Source organism: Panthera leo, chromosome D3, assembly GCF_018350215.1.
Source record: "Panthera leo isolate Ple1 chromosome D3, P.leo_Ple1_pat1.1, whole genome shotgun sequence".
In the NCBI taxonomy this organism is placed as follows: Eukaryota; Metazoa; Chordata; class Mammalia; order Carnivora; family Felidae; genus Panthera; species Panthera leo.
In genome coordinates this window covers 28564445-28591321 of record NC_056690.1, presented here as the reverse complement: position 1 = coordinate 28591321, position 26877 = coordinate 28564445, and the positions used below count along the sequence as shown (strand labels likewise).

Genomic DNA, 26877 nt, shown 5'->3' with positions numbered 1-26877 from the left:
CAGCACCGGCCACTCACTAACCCCCCAGGTGGCACACTGTGAACCACCCATCCTCCCAGGACTTCCATGCAGGGTGGGCTCTGCTGCCAAGGCATGACTGACACTTGTGTGTAGGGTCGGGGCCTGTGCATCATAGGCTCTGCAGCACCACCTTGGCCTCCACCTACTAGATGTAGTACCACACCCTCACGTGTGACAACCAATCCCCTGGGGGTCAGAGTCACCCTTGCTGAGAACAAGGGTATTGGAATGTATGCCAACATTTTTCTGCCTGTGGCTTTGTCCTTGTGGATTCTCTTCGTGGCACACGTTGCTCGGAGTGGGACTGGTTTGGAAGAGGACAAATGCCCTTTTGGCAGTTCTCACACACTGCTCACTTGCTCATTGTCCGATTGATAGGGGTCATGCACTCAAGATGCTGGTGTGCACACTGGCAGGTTGGGGCAGCTGGGACCCCCTACCTGGGGGCAGCTTCCCTCTGGTGTGTTGGAGCCCTGCTGCCACCTCCCAGAGTCAGCGGCTGAGTACCCTGATGAGCTGTCTGTGAGCTCCCTCTGCAGGGTCCTGTAAGCACCCCACGAAGGACCACGAGCACTATCACGAAAAGTGAAGAGATGTTACCTAACAGTCCCAAACTGGAGGTAACAACTTGGGATGAAGCCTGACATGCCCCTGATGTCCAGAGTTCTCTAGCCTCAGCCCATGTGCTATGAGAGAGAGATGCATGCCCACATCCTAGGAAGGTACTCAGGAATGCCAAGGACAGTTCTGGGATTAACACCTTTAGGTGAAACTCATGGCCTTGAGAAAAGGCTCCCCAGGGGAAACAGCACATGGAACCCTTGGAAATCAGCTTAGCCACACAGCACATTACAACAATGGCCCTCTTGTGCAATTGCACTTTACCCCACTGGGGAGATGTTGAGGTCAGGTGGAACGAAGGTAATGCCTTCAAGGGCCTGGGATCTCTCCAAGAAGCCCACCCTGGCTTTCAGATGCCCAGATCCAGATCCAGACCTGAGGATGGTACTTAGCCACTGCTTAAGGGCAGACACAAGTATTTTGAATTTGATTTTCACTTTGGTGTTTTTATTCCCCACATATGGATTGATCAAAAACAAAATAGGTGCCAAGTGAATGCTGCCACACTGTTTGGGACAGCGAAACTCACAAACAACTGCCAGGAAAGATTCAACTCTATGGGAGCTATTCTTTTGATCCAAATACCATTTTAAAAAAAATGTTATTTATTTTTAGAGACAGTGAGCAAGAGAGAGCACATGTGCATCCGTACACACAAGCAGGGGAGGGGTACAGAGAGAGGGATGAGAGAATTCCAAGCAGGCTCTGCGCTGACACAGGGCTCGAACTCAAGAACCATGAAATCATGACCTGAGCCAAAACCAAGAGATGGAAGCTTGACCAGTGGAGCCACCTGGGCGCTCCTTAATCCAAATAACTTTAAAGAAGCTCTATATTAATGACAGATAAGGATCCTTAGTCTGTGTTCTAAAAACACTTCCTCCTTAACATAATCCTCCCTGTCGCCCCACAAATGTCTCCTGGTAGGGGGCTGTGACCATCTCACACCCCCCAAAACATCAGGAAGCACACAGGGTGGGGAGGTCATTGGGACACCAACCTTGTAGAGATGGTCCTTCTTGCAGAGCTCCACGCTCTGGGCCCACCGGTTGTTGCCCTTGTATAGATAAGCCGCAATGCGCCTGAACTCAATCAGCTGGTGCTTCTCCAACCTCTGTGCCAGGGCAATGTTGTCAAAGTTGTCGTAGGCATCGATAGATGCCCTCAAACCCTAGAAAGAGGTGGCCTTTCCGTGGGTGAGGGACATAGTGGAACAGGCAACCAGGAATTACTCACTGGCCTCAGAAAGGCCCCTCCCCATCCATCCGTGGGGCCTATGGGGCCCACAACCCTTCCTCTGCAAGGTCAGCCCTCTGAGAAGAGGGCTGGTGCAGAGAAGGGCTCTCTAGTCCCCGAGTGCCCAACACTAGCTGCATGGGTCCCTGAGGCACAGAAGGAGCTGCAACTTCCCTCTGATAGAACACACACCCCACACCCACCTGGTAATCCTCCTCTTCTGTCAGTAGGTGGTTGAGGGCCTCATTCACACTCTTGTTGTTGTGGCTCTGGACTGACCGCAGGTAAGGCTTCACTAGGGGCAACTGGCCTGCCTGACGAGTCAGGAGAATGGTTAGGGCACTTGGGTAAGTCATCAGGGCACTAAGTTTGGGGCCCCATGGCACACTGATGGACCAGCGTGTACAGCCCAGTTCCAGGTCTCCTGGACAACTACAACTGGCATGCTCTACACACACTAACACATGAAGAGCTTCCTGGGTTACTGAGTAAATGTCAATTTCATTTATGAACATTTTGGCTGAAATACAAAGCTACATCTGAAACCTAAAAGCAGTTTGATACATTTAATATTTACATTTTCTGGGGACTGATTTAAAAAATTGATTATTAAGGTATTATCATTCACATGACCTTGGCCCAACACACCCTTCTCTGGCCCTGGGATGCTGGCTGACTCACCTTTGAAAAGAAGCCAACAGTCCGGGTATGGTCCAGCCGGGGTGCAAGCACAAGCAACAGGTCATTTATGAGCAGAGGTTTGTAATCCAAATAGAACTGCAGGGCTTTATAGTAGAGCTCCACATTAGCAACCTGCAGGTCAGGGAAGAGCTGAGGGTCAGCCCATGTCAATCCCCGGGTTGCCCCACTCACCTAAGATGCCGTACAATCCACCAGAACTTCTGGTTTTTGCCCAGGTGCACTTTATTAGTGAGGCTGGACTGCCCTTTTTAAGACCAAATGTGCCCCGTTTCCCATCTCTGTGACATTTTTCTCCTCAGCACTTGCATCTCAATGACCTAAGAGGCTGGCCTTTGTTTCCTGATTCATTGCAGTATCTGACGTGGGGTCGATGCTCAGCTAGTATCTGTTGAGTGAATGTATGAGGGGTAACAAGCCAGGATAAACCCAAACACCAAAACATGGTTTTATCCAAGCAAGATTCCCCCAGTCCTCCCTGGGAAGCTCAGGCTGAGCAGCAGCAAATCCTGTTATGTTTCCACTGCTCTCAGACAAGACACCACGATGTTCAGACCAGGCATCCTGGTAGGCAGAGGAGGGCTGAGTCTCTCCAGGCTGACCCTGTGCCCCCAGGAAGGCCACCCTCCCAGGCTTGCTGACTGTAGGGCCTTGTGTTCAGAGGAGAGCAAGGTGACTCCTGCCTCCAGAAGGACTGTGCCAGGTTAGTGGTGATGAGCATGTCCAAAGGAACATACAAAGGTGCAGGGGTACACACAGGGCATGGGAACACTAGAGCCATACTGGGTGGAGGGGGTGGGCGCATGGGACCTCTCTAGTAATACCAGGTCCAGGTGAGCTAGCAGCAATGTGGGCCCGTGACATCTGCAGACCAAATGGTGGGGGAGATGACTGTCCATAGCTCTGCCCATTACTGGTACTCTTGCTGGTTACTGACTTTACCCTCCTCTCCCCTCCCTAACTTCGATGTGCCCCTCAGAGCAGAGCAGTCACTGTCACCACAGATTCTGACCTAGAATGGCCTCAGGGTCCGTGGTGCTGCCCTTGTGGGTGCAAAGGAGAGCAGTGCCCCCCACCCCCTCCCCTGGGCATACTGCATCAGAGCTCTCGAACTGCTAATCTTCCGGCCAGGCCCTTTTACTCAGTGGTATCTGGACCCGATCAATGGTCGCCAGCCAGACTAAATGTGTAATAAGCAGAAAGGACTGTGGGGACATAAGGTGGGGTGGATGGGCAAGGGCACACTGGGTAACTTTCCTTGACTTTTGATCAAGTCCTTGCAGCCTTCATTAAAGCATGACCAGAGTGTCCCATATCCTTCTGGTTGGATGGCTTAAGACAGAGCACAATTGGCCATGCTCTTCCCCCACTGCAGTGACTGTGAAGCTGGACAAGAGCCGGCCCCACCACTCTGGGTGTGGATCAATGGACATGTGTTGTGTTGGACTGAGCTGCTGATCTGGAGGCATCTGGCACCCTCTAAAGAATCCACTGCTCCCATCTAGGGCACTGGCATCTGCACGGCACCCTCCTGTGGAGCCATGTACCAGGATGAGAGCACCAACACAGCCATACCCACTTGTGCAGTTGGTAAGGATGGCTACTACTACGCAAGGCCTAGGGACAGGGCATTATTCCTATTTTGAAGAAAAGAAAACTGAGGCTCAAGGGTGACCAGCTAGGGTGCGCTGGTTCCTGACACTGCGCTACCTGTGAGAGGCACCTGCTGTTGGCTGGGCACTTGCCACTGAACACTTGGCAGGCAGGAAACGTGTCCATTTTATGGATGGGGTCACCGAGGTTGATAGTGATGACACCAGCTCAAAGTGACAGAGATAGCAAATGGCTGAGCCAGGATGTAACACTGGTCACCCCTGCCTGGCCCTCCACCACTCAGTCCTGTGGCCAGGCTATTCTAAAGCTCTCCTGTTGTGTACCCACAGTACCAACAATGTCCTCTCAGGCAGGCCACCATGCCTGCTGGTGTCCTCCACCTCCTTCTCTCCTCCACATGTTGAGCTCATAGGAGTCTCCCACATGGCAGACAGGCAGAGGCACTGGTGTTGTACTAAGAACAGAACTCAGATGTCACCTGCATGAACACTGTTTTCCCACAAGACAGTCTCGTCCATGAGCATGTGACCTGGGACCCAAGACGCCATGCTGACCTCCATCTCTCTTCAGGAATCTGCTGATCCTGACCACCATCAGGGTAGATTGCACTTGGGTCATGGGCCACATCAGCTGCCTGGACAACTCCAACGCTCCAGACACCACTAAGAAACAAAAAGTACTGCCACCTCAACCATGGCACATCATCAATTTTAAAATGCACCCTGATAGCATTCAAGTTAATGTGAGAAAAGCACACCTAGAACTGATCAGGTATGTGTTTTCCAGCATGTTATTCATGTGTGCTAGGGCCTTCTCTTCTATTAGCCTGCCCTTCCATTAGCAACCTGCAGACCCTGTACAGGGTGGGATGTGTGTCAAATGGCCAGTGATCTCACTGATTATGCTGAATAGCACTGATGTGTGTGACCTCAGATGCTGAGACCTGGGTAGGTACCCCACCTGTCACCCACACCTCCACTCAGCAGTCATATGTGGAACAGAAGACAGATGGCCCTCTGATCCAGATGTAAGGAGCCCGTGCCCCCACCTTGGGAGCAACACGACAGAGACATGGTCAGAATGCTATCTTTCACTGACAGACAGCAAACAGGAGACCTGTGGGCAAGTTATTCATGAAAAGCCACTGGAACAAAATGAGGACACTCAAAGCAAAAGACCCAGAGACTGATGACAGAAAGCTTCACCTCCTAGGCTTCTAATATACACACAGAGCTCGCAAAGAAGGAGAGGCTTGGAGGCAAGGCCCACTCTGATCCCAGAAACAAAACAGCAGAGGCCCGCTTGGTGCATGCCCCCAGACCTGACCTCTTCCAACAGTATCTGGCAGCTAGTGGAATAGCCTGGCAAGCACCCTGGTTTAGCATGACTAGACTATGGGAGGATAGAGGCTCCTAGGAAGAGTGGGGACCCAGAGGCCAGTAGATCTGGGCTCATGACTCCACCTCTGTCAGGAGCCTGTGTTCTCTGGAGCTGGAAGTTTTGGAGGGGGAGATATAAAGAAAAAATATGCCAGAAGGTAGAAAATATGAAACAATATGATAGGAAATGATATAGACCGGGTCTGGAGGTGGGAGTCCCTCCAGAGGGCAGAAGGAAGAGCAAACGCCAAGGTCTGGCTGTCCAGGACCCTGTGTGAGAGCAGGGTGGGGAGAATGGTCCTGGACCTCACCTGTTGCCTAGCTGTGGGGCCCTAGGCCAGTCACTACCCACCCTAAGCATCTGTTCCCTGTTCCCTTTGTGCAGATGGAATCACCACCACCTGCACAGAGGGCAGTGAGACTCTGACAAGATGATGGCAACATGCCCTGAGGCACACACACTGGCATTTGGCCCACCTGCCCCCAGGACAGGCTGGGCAACAGCAGGCAGGAGCGGATGCTTGGGCACTCTCTTACCTTGGCAATGACATCCTTGAATTGCCCTTCCCTCCAGGCATCAGTAGGGTGATTGATCATGGTAAGGACAGCATTATCGTACTCTTCGTACTTGTCATAGAGGAACACCAGCTCTGCCCAGAGGTGCGCCTGCTCGGCAGCTCTCAGCACCTGCAGGGACAGCCATGGGTTAGGCTTGTGCCACACATGCACATGGCAGCTAGAACCCCGAGGATGGCTAGATTACCTTTGGGATGTTGACTCGGGACCAGAAGAGCTCCAGGTGCTCTGGCATCTTCTGAGGCTTGAATTTGGAGTAGAGGATGGCCAGTTCTGTGAACATGCCCATGTGGGCCCGCTCCAGGCCCAGGGCTGCCTCCAGCAGGGAGATCAGTTCCTCAAAGTAGCCCCGATCCTGACAGACCAACAGATATGCTTGGGGTAGGGGTAAATGCACCTGGGGTGGCCAGCCTTGGTCCCTCTCAGTTATACACTCTGGTTCCAGCCTGCCAACATGCCTGAGCTCAGTCTGACTGGTTCCCATCACATTAATGCCAGAAAACCTCAAGGGTCATCCCCAGAGGGCTATTTCACACCCTCCTCACTCCCTGTCTTCACTCTGTGGATAACCTTGTTCCTGCTTCACTGAGAAATGGAAGCCATCAGAAGCAAAAGCTTATGTTGACCCTATTAGCATCTGTACCTGTTTGTGTTCCTGCTTAGGATCCAGCCAGCCTGGAACCCAGGCCCCAGCTCCTGCTACCTACTGGGGCTGCTGGGCCAGCAACGGTCTTCTTTTCTCTTGGCATCAGCTTCTCCCTCCACAGCTTGCCTTTAGCAAACATCCTGCTAATTCTCCCATCCAGAAATAATCTTTTTTAACCCCATGGTCCCTACCAGTGCCATCCCATTTTTCTACTCCCTTTTGTAGCAAGTTCCTCAGCAGGACCCTGTCTGGCTAACTGTCCCTCCCTCCTGTGCACAGCTACTCAGATGCCTTGTTCTCTGGAGCTTCTTCTTACTTTATCCCAACCCATGCTGGAGGGCCCTGGACTCGCTTTCTGCTCTTCTTTATCTGCTATCACCCCTCATGACCTCACTTAGTTGTGTGTCTTTATGTCCCATCTGTGTGCCATCTGTGTGTCCTATTTCATTTCTCTAGCTGGGTTTCTTCTCTAAATACCAGGCCCTGTTTCCATCTCCCACCTCTGGCACCTCTATATGAACATCTGATTGGCAGTTCAAACTTGGTATGTCCAAAACTTAATCCCTGTCCTTCCCTTCCACCAGCCTCTGCCTTTAGTCTTCCCCATGTCCACTGGTGAGAACTCTATCTCTAGTTGTTCAGGCCTGAAATAAATGGAGTCATCCTGGACTTTTCTCTCTCACCCACACACAATCCACTAACATATCAATTTGGCTGCACACTTAAAACACCCCCCAAACCTGATCGCCTGAGCACTTCTAACCCCACATCACCTGCCCCAGTGTTCTCCCGGCTGCCACCTGCCCCCTCCCCCTTTCTCCCTGCCCCAGGAAAAGTCTATTCTCAACATGCAAGCCAGAATGGCCCCTTACCTTCAGGTCCTATGTCCTGCTGTGAGTCCTTCATGATGATCTGTGTCCCCCAGGGCCCTTCCTCAAATACCTGGCACATTCCTGCCTCTGGACTCTGCCCTGGCTGCTGACCCTTCCACTCAAATATCCCCATGACCAGACCCCTCAATTTCTCCAGGTCTCTATTCAGTTTTGGCCTCTCAGTTAGTATGACCTTGATGGCCCCTTCATGAAGCTCTACCCAGGCACTCCACTGTCGCTGTTACTCATCACTTCCAAACATGACGTTTGTTGCCTGTCAACCTCACTGAATGTAAATTCAACTGAATGTGGGTTTTTCTGTTATGTACACTGATACCATTATCTAGAATAATGCCCAGCACATGGCAGGTACTCCACCATTTGCTGAACAAATGAAGTATTCTGTAAGCCACCAAACTGCTTTATTACTTTCTCTGTTTATAGTTTTACTTCTCTAACTTCTGTGGAATAGGAAAGCATATGTCACTAAGAAGTCATCAAGCTTAGCTTGGCATTTTATTTTATTTTATTTTTTTATTTTTTATTTTTTTAAAGTTTATTTATTTTTGAGACAGAGAGAGACAGAGCATGAACGGGGGAGGGGCAGAGAGAGTGGGAGACACAGAATCGGAGGCAGGCTCCAGGCTCCGAGCCACCAGCCCAGAGCCCGACGTGGGGCTCAAACTCACGGACCACGAGATCGTGACCTGAGCTGAAGTCGGACGCTTAACCGACTGAGCCACACAGGCGCCCCTAGCTTGGCATTTTAGACTCCAGTGGTACCCATGCTCACAAGCTCACAGGCCCCTTGAACCCTGTGACTCACTAAGTTCCCTCCAGTCCTTATTGTCCACTCAGTGAGAGAGGCTGGGGCTTGAGTTCCATGGGAACAGTACTGCTGAGCAAAATCAAACCTTTAGTCTGCTATGCTGACCCCACTAGGTATGACCACACAGTTCCAGGACTCCCATAAGCAGAGGCCCAGGCCCCAAACACACTGATGTGTGTCAACCACTTGACAGTGAAACTTAACTATGACACTGACACGGACAGCTCCCACCCTTCAAAGTTCTCCTGGGGTTCCCTCCCCTGGACTGTCATATGTCCTCTGTCTCTATGGCACCTGATAATCATACCCTCTCTGGGCCACACACTCTGGGCGACTGGGGTATAGGCTGTGGCTCTGCCATGACTGGGTCACAGTGTTCCCAGCAAGTTACCCAATGGTTATCCACATGTGCAAGCCACTGTCTGGGCTTCTGAAGGTCCAAGGACACAAGAGAAGGGGGCGTACTCCTTTTGTGTTAAAACCCCATTTGTGTTAAAAACACAAATACCAGCCAGCAGTGAGGTCCAAGAGATCTAACATACCAATATGATTTATGGACAGCATATGGATTTATGTCTAGCACATGAAAAGGCTTTCCCATAGAGACAGTGCTTCGTATGCCTACCCATGGATGTGATAAGGGAATGAGTGTCCCTTTATTTGGAGCATTTAAGTCGCACTAATCATCTCCACTGCCAGTAGAGATCACTTCTGGCCAGAGACTAATTACCTGGTAATAGCGTATCAGCTCCTCCAGCTCATCTGCGTGAATGACAATGTGAAGACCACACAGTTGTGCAAGGCGGAACTCCTGCCCATCCACGCATGCAAAGCATACCTATCGGAAGGAAGGCCAGACAGCATGAGTGTTCCCAAGAAAGGGCACAGTGCCACAACAGCTGGCTTCCAGGGATGCAACTACAAATGAAGAAATAGCAGCAAACAGCGTTTTTAAAGTTAGATTCTGAGTAAGTAAGTAACTGAAAGGTGAGCTGTGTGAGACTGGGAGGAACAATAATGACATTTCTAATCTGCAGGCCAAGGGGGTGTTTGAGACCAGAGAGAAGAGGGATCATGAATTACTTCTATACCCTGAGATGTGGAGGTCTCTCTGGGTGACAGGGAAGCAAAGCTGGAATTTCAGGTTTGGGACTTGAAAACAGTTTTACAAAGCTCAAGAATAACTGTCAATGGAGCACAGTAGATCTGAGTACTGTTTATACAGGAGGAGCTTTCATAAATATTTTTTAAACTGAACTTTTGTTTTAGGCATTCTGCAGTATGGGCACTTAATGACAAGCTCCGAGAAGTGGAAGAACCTCTTGGGCTTCTGCTCAAAAGGACTCAGAAAGGGCCTTTAAGCTGCTCTTCTTTCAAGGGCTAAAGAGAGACCTCATACCTATAGGCAGAGCTGGCAGAAAACCCAGAAAAAAAAAATCACATAACCCAGCAAAAACTGGTCATTACCCTGAGACACAATTGTTACTCACTATTTTTCTTGTTATATAGCACTCACCAGATCTCTCTCTCACATACTCACAGAATGGAATTACACTTGACATTCTACTTACTACACATTTCTCACAGAATACTTGAAACCTCTTCTGTAACCTCCTGTTCATTTTGGTAGCATTGCAATATGGACACTATTTAGCCATGCCCTTGATATTGGACATTTAGGTGGGTTTTAATCTTTTATTAAGTAATACTTCAGAGATTCATTGAAGCTAAATCTTTTGCACTTCTCTTTACAAACATTTTTCTACTCACAGAGGATTCTGATATCATCAGAGAGCTTGCTATAAGACAACATGCCCTACCAATTTACTACAAGAGACCAAAATGCCAACTTACATTGATTATACCACTAATAAGGTCATATGATTTTAAAAAATATTTTAAATTATGATATGACTTCTCATACTGATAATTCCATGCTATTAAGACAACTTCTGGGAGATGATTGGTCGAACACAGGGTTCTCTAGGGCCTTTGCCTCAACCACAAATGCTAGCTTATGAGGGTCTCTGAGCCTTCCTGAAGACTCAGAATCCTACCTGGACAAGGCAGGCATCCAGACACATCCCAGCTGGCACAAGAGTGTGGAGGAAGGAAGGATAAGGCAGGAAGGCCTGGGAGACTAGTGGTCTCCTGGAGACTTCCTATGCTTACCTCCTTCCACGTCCGGGTGCTGTTGGCTTTGCGGCTGCTGTCCACGGCTGCCTGATACTCTCCAAGGTGGACCAGGGTGGAAGCCAGGCGGGCAAAGTTAGAAACACTGCTGTAGAGCAGCTTGGCAGCCTCATACATTCCTTCCTCGTAACAGCGGTCTCCAACCTATGAACAACCGAGTAGCTTTCTGAGCCCTTCTTAAATGGTAAGATTCTCTAGAGTTGGTTTAAAGTTTCTAAGTGACAGGGGTGTTCTCAAAGAACACAGGTGTTTTGTTTTCAAAGAAGATGAGTATCTTTCTGATTACACAGCAGCCTGGGCCACCACAGAACTTCTGAAGAAGGAAGTGTGCCACTGAGCCTGTGGTCTCCACCTACCTGCTCCTGTGTATACTGGCTGTCATCTCCCACATCTGTACCCCAGTAGGCCTGGCCTCAGAGCTGTGCTCCTTGCTGCTTCAAGGCCAGTCCCCTCCTCCCCAGTAACAGCTGCCCACCAGAGAATAGCCTGCCAGGGATCACACACCAGCCCTCGTTCTTGTTGTCATCCACAGATCTCCCTCATTTCGAGACAGCTTTAGCTTTCTTTGACTACCTCTGCTCTGAGGACCTGTGTTCCTCATGACAACAGGGGGTTACTATCAGGTGCCACCCCTGGGAAGCCTAGCACAAGAACCCATTCTCTGCCTGCCACCTCCCTTTCTTTCCAGCTCACCGCCTCCAGCACCCCACCACTCCCATCTATACCCTGCCAACTCTCCTCCCAGCTTGCCAGCTGTTGGCAAGCCATGTGACTCTCCCCTCACTCCCTTGGTTATACTTGGCTTTGTTCACTCAGTCAAACCCCAGTCCTATTCAGAGTGGTTCTCTGTCAACTCCACACCTGGGACTGCAGAGCTAAATTCAAACAACTGAACCCCAAAGTGCTGCCCAGGCTCTCTTCAATTTATGACAGTGATCCCAGAGGAGCTCCCAACACTAGCAATTCTCAACCCAGGTACTTACTCCTTGTACACCATTTCCTATCTCCCCTCCCCAAATCCAGCAGCTCAAGCTGAGGAGACAGACACAACCAGAAGAACCCTTCCATAAGCACTAGGACTGAGCCTTTCCCCTAGCTGCATCTTTGGCCCTCACCTGGCCACCAAATCCAACTCCATTGTGCACATGACCCCAGCCCCTCTCCTCTGTAACCCCTGGCAGAGATTTCTCCCTCTGTACTAAATCACTCCTACAAGCTTAAGGAATCACTGTTGTTTTCCCCAGCTCCAAACCAAACCAACCAATCTTCACTGAGATCTGAGTCCAGCTATCAGCTACCATTCTACTTCTACTCTTTCCTTCTGAGCCACATTTCTTAGAAGAGATGTTTCTTAAGAGTTGTTCCCAGTTTCATTCTGTCCTCTTGGGCTTCTGCAATTAGGCTCTTGCTGACTCCCTAACAGGGTCACCGCTGCTGCATCTCCAGCTCAGGATGCACAGCATCTGGCTTACCCATCACTCTCCCTGACAGACCCCTACTTGCTTCCCTGTACAACCCCTTGCTTTTGTGTCCCCACTCCCAGCCACTTTCCAGCTCAACTTTTCCCTGTTGGGGTACCTGGTCTCAGGCCTCAGCCTCTCCCCACTGCACAGTGTCAACTGCACACTGAAGGCTGCTACATTTATAGCTCTTGTCCCAAACTCTCCTTGGAAATTGTACTCCTGTACCCAGTTGGACAGATGCCCATGGAAGCTGAGATCGAACTTGTCTGCATAAGTCCTGACTGCCCCCAAGGCAGGCTCCTACATGGCCCCCACCTCAGTAGGCACAAGTCCATCTGTCCAGGACTGTCTCATGCCCCACATGGCATAGTTGCCTCACTTCCCCTTCTCAGTCACACTCCACCAGCTACCCAAGCTTACCACCAGCTCTCTGTCACTCACCTTAACTCATTTCTCTGAGTGGTCATTGATTCTGGCCTGGGTTACTGAACAGCCTCTTATCTCTCTCACTGCCTCTGACTCTGTGCTTCAGTCTGTTTTCAGGACAGCAACCAGAGGAGTTCTATTAACCCTTAAGACCAGATCATGGTCTCCTCTGCTCAGAGTCCTCTGGTCTCAGCCAGAGTGGAATCCAGAATCCTGCTGGTGGCCCACAAGTCCCGACGCGTCATGCCAAAAAACCACCTCTCCCCTCTTTGGCTTGAACTGTGAGCCTGTGTTTGACTGTACTGCCTCAGTCACCTGGACTACCTCTGCTCCTGCAACACACGCAAACACTACTCAAAGCACCCCTGCACAGGCCGTTCTCTCTGCACTCAGGTCTCCTCCCCCAGAGGGATGCAGACTCAAGAATTCACCTGCAGGACACCTTCCTAGCCACCTGTCTAGAAGGGCACTGCCCACCTTACCACATCACCTGTTCTACACTGCCCACCCCCCCTCCCTGCTGCACTTTTCTTCTAAACACATACCATTTAACACATCACAAATTTCTCAAATGGATCTTAAGATCCACAAAGGGAGAAATCTGACTACTATTGTCACACCTGCATCCACAGTCTCTACCCTGGCACATGGCAGATGCTCAAGAAAAGTTTGTTGAATGGATGGATTAATGAAGTGTTGTGTCAAAGTGTATGATCCTTTAAGACTGTTGTTACTACCAATTTATAGACAATCCAGGGAAAATGAGTTAATTGACATCATGGGAATGTAGTCACCAGAAGCCAGACTGTGGGAAACATAAAAACAGGTAGTGGGCTGGATCTGGCTGAAGCGTACTGACCCCACCTTGGAGGACTGTGGAAGGCAGGGAACAGGGCCTTAGGGACGCCATGAACAGAGGCGAAGAACAAAAAAAGCCATCTGGGCTTCCCAGTCTGGCCAGCTTCCAGTGGGAAATACCTTCTGTGTGACCCAGGGCAGCATCTCTGGCTATGATATATAATAGGCTCACTAGCCAGGAGAATTCTATTATGAATTCAGAGGGAGATTCTGGACAAGGTTTCATTTTTTCTTTTTTTTATGAATATAATTTATTGTCAAATTGGCTTCCATACAACACCCAGTGCTCATCCCAACAAGTGCCCTCCTCAGTGCCCATCAGCCATTTTCCCTCTCCCCAAATCCCTCATCCACCCATCCACACCACTCTCTGTATTTAATAGTCTCCTGTGGTTCGCCTCCCTCCCTTTCTGTTTGTATTTATTTTTTTCCCCTTCCCTTCCCCCATGGTTTTCTGATCAGTTTCTCAAGACCCACATATCAGTGAAAACATATGATATCTATCCTTCTCTGACTGACTTATTTCACTCAGCATAATACCTTCCAGTTCCATCCATGTTGCTGGGGACAAGGTATCATTTTCTAATACCTTTATTAATTTTCTGATCATAAAGGTAATTATAAAAGTTATGGTCACCGATTAAAACAAGACTTGGCAAACACAGGCAAGTGAAAGGAAATGGAATAGTACTGCCCAATCCGTAACCCTGAGTTCTTCACTATCACCACCTGGGACATTTTTCTAGGCAGGTAGATACGTTCATCATATTGTACATGCAGGATTTCACTCAGCTGGAACTTACTTTGAAAGGTTTTTCTATCACAAACAAGGCTCTAAATACTTGTAATGGCTGTATTATATTCCACTGGTGGATGTTGTTTACTTATTTTTTTTTGGACACTGGCTTTTAATTGTTACTAGTATAAATCATGCTGCAATAATTAAGTATTTATATGTAAGGCTCTGTGGGCCTTTTCTTCTTTCTTTGGATTTATTTTTACATCTAGACCTATGAGGCCCATGATTAGGAATATACATATATTTAAAACTTTTATGCATTAGATGAACTGATACTTTCCTTTGTGCTTTCTTCCACTGCTTATATTCTTAAAAATTCCTTCCTTACACAAAGATTCAAATAAATGTTTAAAACTTTTTTTAAGGAAAAAACTTCTCAACTTTTTTTTTAACATTTTTATTTATTTTTGAGACAGAGAGACAGAGCGTGAGTCAGGGAGGGGCAGAGAGAGAGAGAGAGGGAGAGGGAGACACAGAATCCAAAGCAGGCTCCAGGCTCTGAGCTGTCAGCACAGAGCTCAATGTGGAGCTCGAACCCACAAACCGTGAGATCATGACCTGAGCTGAAGTTGGATGCTTAACCGACTGAGCCACCCAGGTGCCCCAAAACTTCTCAACTTTTACCTTTCATCTGGAATTTTAACTATAAAATTACATGATGAACTTTTAAGCCCTTTTAAAACCCCAACCTAATTTCCAGTTAATTGGTTCTTACTCTGAATTAAAGAATCAAGAGTCCACTTTTGTGTTATTTCAGTAAAGTGTGTGTTTTCTTTTAAGAGGGGTTAGAATACATTCCATTATCCCTTCATCTCTATCACTTTTTCTAGGGGTAACACTTTACCTGAGGAAATAGCAGACTTTACAGTTCTTTAGATCTTTTTTTTATTTAACATTTTTCCTTAAGTTGAGTTTAAACATTTTTGTGTTATTCATTTTTTTTTAAGTTTATTTATTTTGAAAGAGAGACAGAAAGGGAGAGAGAAAGGACAAGTAGGGAAGGGGCAGAGACAGAAGGAGAGAGAATCCCAAGCAGGTTCTCTGCTGCTCTCACAAACCATGAAATCGTGACCTGAGCTGAAATCAAGAGTCAGATGCTTAACCGACTGAGCCACCCAGGCTCCCTGATGTTATTCCTACTTTAAAAAATATTTTTGGGGTGCTTGGGGGGGGGTGCTTAGTCAGTTAAGCATCTGACTTCAGCTCAGGTCATGATTTCATGGTTTGTGGGTTTGAGCCCCGTCGGGCTCTGTGCTGACACCTCAGCAGTCCTGACACTGCTTTGGATCCTGCATCTCCCTCTCTCTCTGCCCCTCCCTTGCTCATGCTCTATCTCAAAAAAATAAACATTAAAATTTTTTTAAAAAATATCTTTGGGGTGCCTGCGTGGCTCAGTTGGTTAAATGGCCAACTTTCGTTCAGGTCATGATCTCACGGTTTGTGAATTCGACCCCCCACATCAGGCTCTGCACTGTCAGTGCCTGATTGGGATTCTCCCTCTCTGCCCCTCCCTGACTTGTGCTCTCTCTCTCTCTTAAAATAAATAGACTTTAAAAAATATTTTTCCCATTATGTTATTTGATAATTGCTGACATATGGAAAAGCTATTAATTTCCAACATATCTGTTTTACCTGGCCAATTGCTCAGTTCAATTTGCTCTCCAGCAAGAATAGCTAGAACACTGGCACATAGTCCTGACACTTTCTTCTCTAGGAGAATCATTCTGATGTGCACAGCCAGTGGCCTTAACTCCCATACCAGTGACAGTAATAAAGGACTTAATTCACTGTGTGGCATATTTGAGCCACTCTAGGGAGAAATCCCTGAACCTATGTGCAGCAGTTCATGGTCCCCAGGGCATGACCTACCTGTTGGATGTGGGCATTGTTGGGTCCATTAATACAATCTTCTAACTCAGACAGGCGACCAGTTTTAGCCAGGGCAAAAATAAGTTCAGTCTCTATATAGGATTCACGGCCCTTTTTCCTGGCCATCTGTAGGAATTTCACCAGATCTTCCCAATTGTCTAAAGACAGAAAACAAAAATAGGTTAATTCAGAGCTGCTAAATTTAAACAGGAGGCTCAATTCCTCCCATTCTGTCCTCAGCTAAGACGTTTACATTCCCACTCTGCTCTAGTGAGGGCTTGGGCTCCAGATAAGGTCTAGAAGGATTTGTTTGCCTGATAAGTAGAACTCCATCCCAGGTGGGAGAAACACAAAGGGCAGAACCACATGGGGGCTGACCCTGAGGATGGGGACCTCCATTTCACCAAGTAAAGATCTCACCAGGAAACAGGATGCTTATTCCAGCCCCTGGAGAAGTGAGCACCACAGTCAACTGCAAAGGCCAGAAGAAGCTCTGGGTCTAAGTTTCTGACCTTAAGATTACCACGATAATGCTATCCATTGTGCTTAAACTGTCTAGTCAACCAAAGAGCTAGTACCTAGTTAACATTCAACTGAAGAGCTAGTGTCATTAACAGAGTTTAACAGTTATTTCAGGTTCTTTCGAAAAATTTTCATTCAGCAGTGTCTCCAGTATCTCTGGATGTATAATATGTGCAAATTCCTGGGAGGGTGACATCCTTGTCTTGCCAGGCTTCACACCAGTGAGAAGCAGAGCCCTGGGGAGAGGTTAACTTACTGCTCCTACTGGCTGCCTGAACGACTTCCAAGTAAGAGGAAGGGTCGTCAGCTCTGATGTAGGAGTCGATGGCTTCCTTCACCAAGTCTTTCTGGAGCTGGGCGCAGGCCAGCTGACTCCACACAGCAGGTTCATTGCATCTCTCCGCAAACTCGTATGCTCGGTCTAGGTTTCCAATGTGCTCAATCAGGACCTAGGGGTTACACAAGAGGGTTCTCGTTCTCCACAACACACAGTCAGCTCCATGGAGCAGATGGATTTTTGTTCAGTTCTACATTTTGCCTAAAGCTGCGTGACCATTTCAATTCAGTCCAAAGCAACTGGGCATTAAGTATTTCTTAGATGATGAATGGAGGGAAAGGACAAGATCTATTATATAGGAGGAATATGCCATGCAGAGAAGAGACACTCCAACGAAAAGGCATAAAGAAATGGACAGCCAAGCTAAGCTTTTTGGGCCAGGAAGAGGATATGGAAGTTGCCTCCTGATCCTGGTAAGATAGTACAATGGGGCATATAGGGTGGAAAAAGGCTCAAAGAGCTACTATAGGGAGTGAGATAGCTCATCAGGCAGAAAACAGGCTTCAAAAATGAACTATTGGGATCTCATTAAGATAAAAATCTTCTGCACAGCAAAGGAAACAATCAGCAAAACTAAAAGGCAGCTGGTCCAATGGGAGAAGATATTTGCAAATGACATATCAAATAAAGGGGTAGTATCCAAAATCTATAAATAACTTATCAAACTCAACACCCAAAAAACAATTCAGTGAAGAAACGGGTAAAAGATATGAATAGATACCTTTCCAAAGAAGATATCCAGATGGCTAACAGACATGTGAAAAGATGCTCAACATCACTCATCAACAGAGAAATACAAATCAAAACCACGATGAGAGACCACTTCACACCGTCAGAATGGCTAAAATTAACAACTCAGGCAATGACAGATGTTGGCAAGGATGCAGAGAAAGAGATAACCTTTTGTACTGCTGGTGGGAATGCAAACTGGTGCAGTCACCCTGGAGAAAAGTACGGAAGTTCCTCAAAATATTAAAAATAGAACTACCCTACAACCCACCAATTGCACCACTAGGTATTTATCCAAGGGATACAGGTATGCTGTTTCAAAGGGGCACATGCACCCCAATGTTTATAGCAGCACTACGGACAATAGCCAAAGTAGGGAAAGAGACCAAATGCCCATTGACTGATGAATGGATAAAGAAGTTGTGGTATACACATACATACAATGGAATATTACTTGGTGATCAAAAATAATGAAATCTTGCCATTTGCAACAGCGTATGTAAAGCTAGAGTATATTATGCTAAGTGAAATAAGTCAGAGAAAGACAAATATATGATCTTACTCATATGGAATTTAAGATACAAAACAGATGAACAAAAGGGAAGGGAAGCAAAAATAATATAAAAACAGAGAGGGAGACAGACTGTAAGAGAGTCTTAAATACAGAAAACAAACTGAGGGTTGCTGGTAGGGTGTTGGGTGGGCACAAGGCTAAAGGGGTGAGGGGCATTAAGAAGGACACTTGTTGGGATGAACACGGGTTGTTACACGTAAGTGATGAACCACTAAATTCTATTCCTGAAATTATTATTACACTATATGTTAACTAACTTGCACTTAAATGAAAAAACAAACAAACAAACAAGAGAACACAGGCTTGAAGGACAGTCTGGAGGGCTGGGGTACAGCAGTTGCCCCTCCCCACCCCATATAGATTTGATCTCACAGCAAGGCCACAGACCATGTATGAACCAAAAAGGGGGGCTTATAGATCTGAGATTTCATAAGGAGATACAGAAAAATGGTAAGGGAAGAGGCAAGGACATAGAGAATTTTGGTAAGACAGCAACTAAAGTGATCTGTCCTGTGGTTTACAATCCATTTGGAAATAAAACCAGAAAAGGCCAACAGACTGGGAGGAAAGGGAGGAGGGTTAAGGGAAGGGCTCTTGGTGGGGTTGAAAACGGGCAGGAGGGCTGGCAGGACTGCTCTAGGGAGTTGAGGCAGCAGAGGGTGAAGAACTGCAGCAGTCACATGTGAGGGCCCCTGACAATCAGAACACCTCAGTCACCAGGGCTGACCACACAACCTTGCATCAGGTACCCAAGTCTAGGGGAATGACCAGGAAGTGGGGATAACTGCCAGACAGCAGGAGCACCCAACAGAGAAGAAGCCAACAGGCTGGGAAGATGGGTTACTGTTGAGGAGCAGAAAAGAGCACAAGAATCTGAGAGACATATCGGACAACCAGAAGGCACTAGGGTTTAACATGAAAGCACTCAGCAGCTCACCTGGATTGCTGATGCATTCACATCAAACTTGCGAAAGATGGCGAAGGCCTCCTCATACAGTGCGCTACTAACGGCGATGTTCGCAATGTCTGGGGCATCGTAGTTGTCCAGGCGGCTGATGTATTCCATGACCCGCGTACGGTCTGCCTTGATGGCAGTCAGGATCAGCAAATTCTGGAGATTCCTGAGAAGAAGGGGTGGTCAGCACAGTATCACAGGAATGAAAGCTGTACACAACACTCTTTCGAAGGTTGACCAGCACAAGACCTCCAATTTAAAAATATTTAAGGGGTGTCTGTGTGGCTCAGTTGGTTAAGTGTCCGACTTCAGCTCAGGTCATGATCTTGCAATTTGTGAGTTTGAGCCTCGTGTCAGGCTCTGGACAGCTCAGAGCCTGGAGCCTCCTTCGAATTCTGTGTCTCCCTCTCTCTCTGCTCCTCCCCCATTCACACTCTGTCTCTGTTTCTCAAAAATGAATAAATGTTAAAAATAAATTTAAAAAAATATTTAAAATACATACACATGATTGGTGAATAGATACAATAGAATATTTATGAAGTATATGTGGTCCAAAGTCTTGAGAAAGCACCAGCTAGGAGAAATCAGAGCACCCCAATCACTGGAGGGCGGCTGTGGGTTCTCTAGGAGCTGCCTCTGCTCCCACTTCACAGATGCCTATTTTCCTGAACTGTGCCTCTATTAGTTCTTTGTGGTTCTTTATAATTCTACCATATAAATTGTGTATATAAACAATATAGGTGGTTTTTCATGTTTTTGAACTTTAATCATACTAAATACATTCTTATAAAACTTGTTTTCTTTTGCCTTATTAAAAATGTGGGAAAAAATGAATGTAATGCATATTAAGAATCATAAAAAGAAAAACAGCATGATCATCATTAATTGATTCAGAAAAAGCATGTGACAAAATCCAACACCTAGTAATGATAAAGACTCTCAGCAAACTAGAAATACAAGGAAACTTCTTCAATCTGATGAAGGCCATCTACAAAATATCCACAGCTCTCAATAGTGAGAGACCAAATGCTTCCCCCTAGGATCAGGAAGAAGACAAGGATATCCACTCTCCCCTCTTTTATTCAACATTCTACTGGAGGCTCTAGTCAAGGCAGTTTGGCAAGCAAAATAAATAAAAAGCATCTAGATTAGAAAGGAAGAAATACAACTGTCCCTATTTGCAGGCAACATGATTGATAGAAATTCCAAGGAATCTATAAAGAAAAAAAATTCTAGGACAAATAAGTAAGCTTAGCAACATATCAGGATACAAGGTTAACCATTAAATTAATTGGGGTTCTATATACCAGCAATGTACAACTGTAAACAAAAAAAACCCTGTACCTATTTACAATAGCTCCCAAAGCATGAAATATTTAGGTATAAATCTAATAAAACATGTACATGATCTAGATACTAAAAAATATAAAATGCTGATGAGAAAAGTTAAAGATCTAATGGAGAGACACACTGTATTCACACTAAACATAGTAAAAATAGCAACTGTCCATCCCCAAACTGGTCTATAGATCTCATGCAATTCCAATAAAAATTCCAGGAGGTTTCCCTGTCAATAACAGACAAGGCTAATTCTGAATTTTGAACAAGAATAAAGTTGGGTCTTTGACAAAGCAGGAAAGAATATCCAATGGAAAAAAGACAGTCTTTTCAACAAATGGTGTTGGGAAAACTGGATGGCAACATGCAGAAGAATGAAACTGGACCACTTTCTTATGCTGTACATAAAAACAAATTCAAAATGGATGAAAGACCTAAATGTGAGACAGGAAACCATCAAAATCTTAGAGGAGAATACAGGCAGCAACCTCTTTGACCTCAGCTAGAGCAACTTATTACTAGACACATCACTGAAGGCAAGGGAAACAAAAGCAAACATGAACTATTGGGACTTTATCAAGTTAAAAAGCTTCTGCACAGTGAAGGAAACAATCAACAAAACTAAAATGCAGCCTACAAAATGGGAGAAGATATCAGGAAGTGACATATCTGATAAAAGGTTAGTATTCAAAATCTATAAAGAATTCATCAAACTCAACACCCCAAAAACAAATAACCCAGTTAAAAAAATGGGCAGAAGACATGAATAGGCACCTTTCCAAAGAAGACATCCAGATGGCTAACAGACACATGAAAAGATGCTCAACATCACTCATCAACAGGGAAACACAAATTAAAACCACAATGAGACACTACTTTACACCTGTCAGAATGGCTAAAATTAACAACACAAGAAACAATGGGTGTTGGCAAGGATGTAGAAAAAGGGGAACCCTCTTGCACTGTTGGTGAGAATGCAAACTGGTGCAGGCACTCTGGAGAAAGCATGGAGGTTCTTCAAGAAACTAAAAATATAATTACATTATGATCTAGCAATTATACCAGTTGGTATGTACCCAAAGGATACAAAAATACACATTCAAAAGGGGTACATGCACCCCAATGTTTATAGCAGCATTATCAACAATAGCCAAACTAGCAGATGTGGAGTGATGGGCATTGAGGAGGGCACCTATTTGGGAGGAGCCCTGGGTGTTGTATGGAAACCAATTTGACAATAAAATTCATAAAAAAACAAAACAAAACAAGAGCCAAACTAGGAAGAAAGCCCAAATGTCCACTGACTGATGAATAGATAAAGAAGATGTACTGTGTGTGTGTGTGTGTGTGTGTGTGTGTATGCGTATATCTTTTATATACACATGCGCGCGCGCGCACACACACACACACACACACACACACACACACACACACACACACACACACAGAGGAATATTACTCAGGCATCAAAAAGAATGAAATCTTGCTACTTGCAATGATGTGGATGGAGCTAGAATGTATTATGCTAAGTGAAATAAGTGAATCAGAGAAAGACAAATACCATATGATTTCACTCATATGTAGAATCAAAGAAACAAAACAGATGAACGTATGGCAAGTGGGGGGAAAAGAGAAGAGAGGGAAACAAACCACAGGAGACTCTTAATGATAAAGAACAAACTATGGGTTGATGGAGGGAGGTTGGTGGGAGATAGGCTAGAAGGGTGATGGGTACTAAGGAGGGCACCTGTTGTGAGGAGCACTGGGTTTTATATGTAAGTGATGAATCACTGAATTATACTCCTGAAACCAATACTGCACTGTATGTTAACTAAAATTTAAATTAAAAAAAAGAATAAAGTTGGAGGAATCACACTACACGGCCAAGTGATTTTTGGCAAAGATGCAAAAGGAATTCAATGCAGAAAGGACCCAACAAATAATGCTGGAATGACTGGATATCCACATGTAAAAAAATGAACCTCAAGCTTAACTTCATACATTGTTGGATGCCGGACCATAGATTTAAAGGTAAAATGTAAAACTATAAAACTTTTAGAAGGAATCCAGAAAGAATCTTTGACCTAGGATTAGGCACAGAGTTCTAAACACCAAAACACAAACCATAAGAGAAAAGTTTATGACGTGGACGTGATCAAAATGGAAACTTTTAATCTGCAAATGGTGTTATTAGGAGAATAAAAAGACAAGCTCCACACTGGGAAAATATACTTGCAAATCCCATATAAAACAAAGGGCTTGAATTCAGACTGTTTAAAGAACAAAACTTGGGCGCCTGGGTGGCTCAGTCGGTTGAGCAGCCGACTTCAGCTCAGGTCATGATCTCGTGGTCCGTGAGTTCGAGCCCCGCGTCAGGCTCTGTGCTGACAGCTCAGAGCCTGGGCCTGCTTTGGATTCTGTTTCCCTCTCTCTCCCTGCCCCTTCCCTGCTTACACTCTGTCTCTTTCAAAAATAAATAAACATTAAAAAAAAATAAAGAACAAAACTTAACACTGAAAAACCAAATAACCCAAATAAAAAAGAGGTGAAAGATTTAGAGACTCTTCACCAAAGAGGATATATGGATGGCAGGTAAGCACAAGAAAAATTGTTTAACATCATTACCCATCAGGGAAATGCAAATTAAAACCACAATGACATCCTGCTATACACTTATTAGAATGGCTAAAATTAAAAATACCATTAATACCAAGTGCTAGTGAAGATGTAGAGCAACTAGGATTCTCTCACACTGCTGGTAGGAATGCAAAATGGTACAGCCACTCTGGAAAACAATAGTTTAGCAGCTTCTTAAACAGTTAAACATACATATAACAAATGGTTCAGCAACTGCTAGGTATGTTCAAACAAAAATCTGGTCACAAACATTTATAGCAGCTATATTCATAGGCACCCCAAACTGAAAGCAATCCAAATGTCCTTCGATCTGCATATCCAAGCAGATATGCAAACTGTTGTACACTCATACAACAGAGCACTATTCAGCAATAAAAGAGAACAAACTATTGATGCACACAACAACTTGGATACATCTCAAAGGTGTGAAAGAAGCCAGGTCTCAAAAGATTACACAGTATGTGATACCTTTTACATGACATTCTTGGAAAGGCAAAACTAGAATGATAGTGATAAATGACAGATGGTGACTGTCAGGGGTACAGGAGCTACAAATGTAAAGGGCAGCTTGCACAAGTCAGTTTCACAGAGTCAGGGAACTGTTCTGTACCCCAACTATGGTGGTTACTTACATGAATCTAGGCATGTGTGAAATTCCTAGTACTGTACATCCTCACAAAAGGCCAATTTTACTGTATAATAATTAAAAAGAAGCGGGGAAGAAGGGAAAAAAAGTATTAAAAATTAGGTCCAAGATTCACCCATGCTGTTGGATAAGCATTAATTTCCACTGTGACAAGGTACTCCACTGTATGACAGTACCACAGCCCTTTTACTGATGGGTATCTGGACTGCTCTGAGATCTTTGCTACTGGAAACTGTGCTGTTTTGTGCATTCTTGCATATGTCTCCTGATACATGTGAGCTGAGTTTCTTCAGGGTTCAGAACCAGGAGTGGAAACACCTTCTAACATGTACTGCTTTCCAAGAGGAACAAAACATTCCCAACAGGGCATATAAGAGGCCCAGCTGCTCGACATTCTCATCAAGGCTGATTAGGAGAGCTAGATCCCCACTGCTCTGCAGGAGGAAAGGGGCAGTACACAGCGGCCAGACTGTGTTTCCTTGATGATTGATGAGGCTGCAGTCCTGCCTTAGACTCACGGGGCTATCTCTCCTCTTGCTGAAGGACCATTCAAGTGCTTTGCTGAGTTTTCTATCAGGTTGTTATCAGGAGTTTTTCTTTTATTGTATGTTCTCCATGCTAGTTTCTGTTGGTTCTGTATGTTGCAAATGTCATCTCTGCTTGTAGCTTCCCTTTTTCTCATCTTAGTATGATAAAGTTCTTAAGTTTAACATAGTCCTATTTTGCAAGTTTTTCACAAATGGTCTATATATTTTTGCAACTGACTTAAGCATTCATTAGGCCACAAATATATTCTTCTTTTAAATGTAAACTCTAAAAACATTATAGTTTTAACTTTTATATTTAAATCTTTAAAGAGTATAGGATAGGGGTCCAATTTTAACTTTCACCCACATGGGTAATCAATTGTCCCAACATTATTTACTGAAAAGTCTATTACTTCTATCTGCATAGCCAGATGTTACAAGTTAAGTTTTTTACATATGTGTGGGCATATTTTAGGGTTCTTTGCTCTACTGTTATGGTCCGTTTTTCTATTCCTTGCACAAACCACCATGTCTTAAATTTTGTAATTATTCTAGATCAGAGTAAGTACCTTGTCATCCCAAAACCTACTCTCACATCTTGGGTGATCTATTATTTGTGTTAGCAGCATCTTCACTATTCTTGGCCTTTTATCTTTTTGATTTAAAATTTAGTTTTTTTGAAAAATTTTAAATGTTATTTATTTAATTTTGAGAGGGAGGGTGAGAGACAGAGAGAGAGAGAGGAAGGGGCAGAGAGAGAAGGAGATACAGAATTCCAAGCAGGCTCCACACTGTCAACACAGAGCCTGATGCAGAGTTCAAACTCAGGAACCGCGAGGTCATGAACTGAACTGAAACCAAGAGTTGGATGCTTAACTGACTGAGCCATCCAGGCACCCCTGATTTAAAATTTAAAATCTTCCTGTCAAGTTTCATAAGTAAACAAATAGAGTGTTTTAGGGTATTGCAATGAATTTGAGTGATGTGGGTAAAACTAATGTCTTTCAAGATGATGTGATCATTCATGAATTTACATCAAGTTGTTTATAATGGCTGAGTGGACAGATTGTAGAAGTTTGCTCTTTCATTTATTTGTCTTCTGATTTTCTTTAGTAACCATGTCTACTTGTTGAATATATGTAAATTCATTCCAGTAAGCTTATAATTCATATTTTTATTTTATTTTTAATTTTTAATTTTTTGATTTTTTTTAAAAAAATCTTTTTTTAATGTTTATTTATTTTTGAGAGACAGAGACAGAGACAGAGCACAAGCAGGGGAGGGGCAGAGAGAGAGGGAGACACAGAGCTCAGGTTCCAGGCTCTTAGCTGTCAGCGCAGAGCCTGACACGGGGCTCGAACCCATGAACCTTGAGATCATGACCTAAGCCAAAGTCGGACGCTTAACCCACTGAGCCACCCAGGCGCTCCAATAATTCACATTTAGAAAAAAAGTTTATTTATTTGAGAGAGAGAATGAGCAGGGGAGGGACAGAAAGAGAGGGGGACAGAGGATACAAAGCAGCTTCTATGCTAACAGCAGAAAGCCCAATGCATGGCTCGAACTCGAGCCATGTGAGATTATGACCTGGGCAAAAATTAAATGCTTTTAACCAACTGAGTCACCCAGGTGCCCCAAGCTTACAATTCACATTAACTGTCACTAGTTATATTGTTTTTATTTACTTTAAGAAATATATTTAGTATTGTCTTTATACTTTTTAAAAAACAATTTTTTTAACGTTTATTTATTATTGAGAGACAGAGAGAGAGAGCACGAGCGGGGGAGGGGCAGAGAGAGAGGGAGACACAGAATCTGAAGCAGGCTCCAGGCTCTGAGCTGTCGGCACAGAGCCTGACGCGGGGCTAGAACTCACAAACTGCGAGATCATGACCTGAGCTGAAGTCGGACGCCCAACCGACTGAACCACCCCAGTGCCCCTATACTTTTTAATACACTCATTTTTTAAATATACTTAAAAAAACCTTTTTTCAAGTTCATTTATTTTGAAAGAGAGACCAAGCAGGGTAGAGACAGAGAGAAAGATGGAAGAGAAAATCCCAAGCAGGCTCCACACTGCCAGAGCAGAGCCCTGACCTGAGCCAAAATCAAGAGTTGGATGATTAACCAACGGAGCCACCCAGGAACCCCTTATGTATACTTCTTAATATACTCATTTTTTAAAAAAGCTTGGCCCCTCAACGCAGGGCCCAAACTCACAATCCTGAGATCAAGACCTGAGCTGAGATCAAGAGTCAGATGCTTAATGACTGAGCTATCCAGGCACCCCTAGTATATTCATTTTTTAAGCTAATTGTTCTATTAATTACCTGGAGAGGTATGTTAAGATCTCCCCATATGGTGAATTTGCCTGGGTCTTCTTACAGATTTGTCACTTTTTGCCTGACATATTTTGAAGCTCTATTATTAAGTATATACAAGTTCAGAATTATCTTTCTGGTGAACCGAATATTTCATCATTCTATACAGTAGTCCTCCACATCTGTGGGT

General features: G+C 45.2%; 1 protein-coding gene across 7 annotated transcripts in view; it reads right to left on the bottom strand.

The window, feature by feature from the left end:
- Positions 1-26877, bottom strand: part of CLTCL1 (clathrin heavy chain like 1) — a 131745-nt gene that overhangs the window by 5923 nt on the left and 98945 nt on the right. For 6 of the 7 annotated variants that reach the window (XM_042909892.1, XM_042909889.1, XM_042909890.1 and 3 more), the window contains 10 exons: positions 19201-19384; positions 16880-17072; positions 16102-16259; positions 10666-10830; positions 9224-9331; positions 6334-6501; positions 6108-6257; positions 2560-2691; positions 2082-2192; positions 1643-1813 (listed from right to left, as the gene is read on the bottom strand). In XM_042909892.1, coding sequence (XP_042765826.1) covers positions 1643-1813; positions 2082-2192; positions 2560-2691; positions 6108-6257; positions 6334-6501; positions 9224-9331; positions 10666-10830; positions 16102-16259; positions 16880-17072; positions 19201-19384 — 1540 coding nt within the window. The remainder of the gene's footprint in view (positions 1-1642; positions 1814-2081; positions 2193-2559; positions 2692-6107; positions 6258-6333; positions 6502-9223; positions 9332-10665; positions 10831-16101; positions 16260-16879; positions 17073-19200; positions 19385-26877) is intronic. The other variant, XM_042909891.1, reaches the window with a different exon arrangement.